Source organism: Nematolebias whitei, chromosome 6, assembly GCF_014905685.2.
Source record: "Nematolebias whitei isolate Nwh7 chromosome 6, NemWhi1, whole genome shotgun sequence".
NCBI lineage: Eukaryota > Metazoa > Chordata > Actinopteri > Cyprinodontiformes > Rivulidae > Nematolebias > Nematolebias whitei.
In genome coordinates, this window is record NC_056503.1 from 28,428,892 (window position 1) to 28,431,316 (window position 2,425).

The window sequence follows — 2,425 nt, forward strand, 5'->3', positions numbered from 1 at the left end:
GTTATATGCTCAATTTCCTTTTTCCAGCCACTTATTGCTACTTGTCCCAACTTTTTTGGGATTTGTTGACACTGTGAAATTTTGAATCAACATATTTTTCCTTTAAAATGTTACATTTACTCAGATTAAACTTTTGATCTGTCATCTATGTTATATTACGAATAAAATATTGACATTTGCCATCTCCACATTATTGCATTCAGTTTTTATTCACAATTTGTTTAGTGTCCCAACTTTTTTGGAATCCGGTTTGTATTATTTTAACGCTTCCTTTCTTGTGCTGTCGTTGCAGGCGTGCCTCCATGGAGCTGCCGCTTGCTGTGAGGTTCAGACAGCTCAAGGCCACCTCGAGGGAAACAGTTGGAGTCTACAGGTTAGATAAACAGTAATGTGTGTTTATTTTTTACTAATTAACGAAGGTAGTTAAAAACATGTAAAAGAAGTTGCAATAGTTTTTCCATTTTTGGCCATCATAACTTGAAATATTCAAAAATCATCACTGGTTAGTTCTACAGTACATTTGACTCCTGTCGTTGTGGTCGACCTTTGTAACATTCAGGGACGTAATTTCCTCACTTTCAGTATTTATGATCTTGAACAACTTGTGATAATTTTGAGGATTTTAAAAGGTACATGGAAAATAAAAATATTACAAACCATAGCTCTGTATCTGTAAACAAAGTCTTTGAGTACAGTACATCACATGGATTGGCTGTTTCCCTCTGCAGGTCTCCTATTCACGGCCGTGGCTTGTTCTGCAAGAAAACCATTGAAGCTGGGGAAATGGTCATCGAATACTCTGGAAATGTCATTCGGTCTGTGCTCACTGACAAACGGGAGAAATACTACGATGGGAAGGTAAGGCCTCTGGAAAAAAAGTGCACATTTTATTTACAGTTTAGAAGAAGTGAGAGTGCAATACATGTCTTCTCTGTACTCAAAGGGGATCGGCTGTTACATGTTTCGCATCGACGACTACGAGGTGGTAGACGCTACAGTGCATGGCAACGCCGCCCGCTTCATTAACCACTCCTGTGAGCCCAACTGCTTCTCTCGAGTCGTCACCGTGCACGGCCAGAAGCACATCGTCATCTTCGCGTCTCGCCGCATCTACCGCGGGGAAGAGCTCACGTACGACTACAAGTTCCCTATCGAAGACGCCAACAATAAGCTGCTGTGCAACTGCGGAGCGAAGAAGTGCCGCAAGTTCCTCAACTGATGCCTCCAACCTGAAGAGGACTCTGGGGCAGTGGTGCCACGAGGTACAGAAGATCCCCCAGCCTGCTGTTCTTTGCCATGGTTTTGTGGTTTCTGTTACATCAGCAGCTGCAGGTGTGGGCAAACTGGGTCATACTGTATTTTCAGGAAGGGCCGTATGTAAAAATTCAAACATATTGTGCCTCCTTTTCTCTGTTTTACATTGAGAGTTTCACCTGGAGCGGTGACTTAAGAATCACGTAATTGCAATATTTCTATTTGGATGATAGCTCATGGTTTTATTTTTTTTACATAGTCCCTTGATCTTTGATTCTTTTTCTTTTTGTTTGTTTGTTTTTATGTGTTGTGGTCTATCAATGTGAACTTAGAAGGAAAAAAAATAAATTATCAAAGAACTTGGTTTTAATTTACACCAAAGTGCAATTTGTTGAAGGGACTTGTAACAGTGATAAACCCTCTCATATTTTTTTAAGATTTCTTTTTATCTCAGTGTCAGCTGTTATTGATGTGCATCGCCCTGTTCAACGTGCCCTGATGCCTTCAGAGCTGGAACCTTCCTCGTAACGTTTGCAGGCGTGTACTGTACATGTGACGTTGTAAATAGGAGCTGCTGCGCTGGAGCAGCCTTAGGGGGAACTGTACAGACGAGAACACTAGGTGGAGCGTCGTCCACAGGGAGGAGAAAAAGACGTCAGGTTAGAAAGATTTTGCTTAAAAAAAAAAAAGACAGGTTTATTTTCGACCACTGCTGTAAAGGTTTGATACCATCTTGTAAATTGAGTCTGACAGCTTGGTAGCTTTGTAGATGTGTTACTTATGGGATGAAGCCTCTGGCCTGGAAGAGTGAGGCAGCTAGAGATTCTGGTGGACTGACAGCCAAGGGACCAGAAGAACCTACTGATGTGCTTGAGTACTTAAAATAGATCTCTGAAGCAGGTTTGTGCGCGCTGTCGCTGGTATCAACTCGGACTTGAGAATCGCGTTCCAAATTCCAGGAGCAAGACAACCAAACATCAAGCCCTTAAATTGAATTTTGACACTTGTTTCCTTCTTGGCCTGTCGCGATATCCGTTATTGTAGAGAAGAGATTTTTTTGTGTGTGTGATCTTTTTATTACAGACAGGGAAATATCATGCTTGCATTTGAAAGACATTGTAAATAATTTATATTTTTCTACAAAACAAAACAAAAAAACCTTAAAAGCACT

General features: G+C 41.0%; 1 protein-coding gene across 1 annotated transcript in view; it reads left to right on the forward strand.

The window, feature by feature from the left end:
• kmt2a (lysine (K)-specific methyltransferase 2A) overlaps positions 1–1,511 on the forward strand; it is a 34,854-nt gene extending 33,343 nt beyond the window's left edge. Inside the window, exons 25-27 of the mRNA XM_037677790.1 lie at positions 293–373; positions 729–858; positions 944–1,511. Coding sequence (XP_037533718.1) covers positions 293–373; positions 729–858; positions 944–1,219 — 487 coding nt within the window. The 3' untranslated portion in view covers positions 1,220–1,511. The remainder of the gene's footprint in view (positions 1–292; positions 374–728; positions 859–943) is intronic.
• The last annotated feature ends 914 nt before the right edge of the window (positions 1,512–2,425 follow it).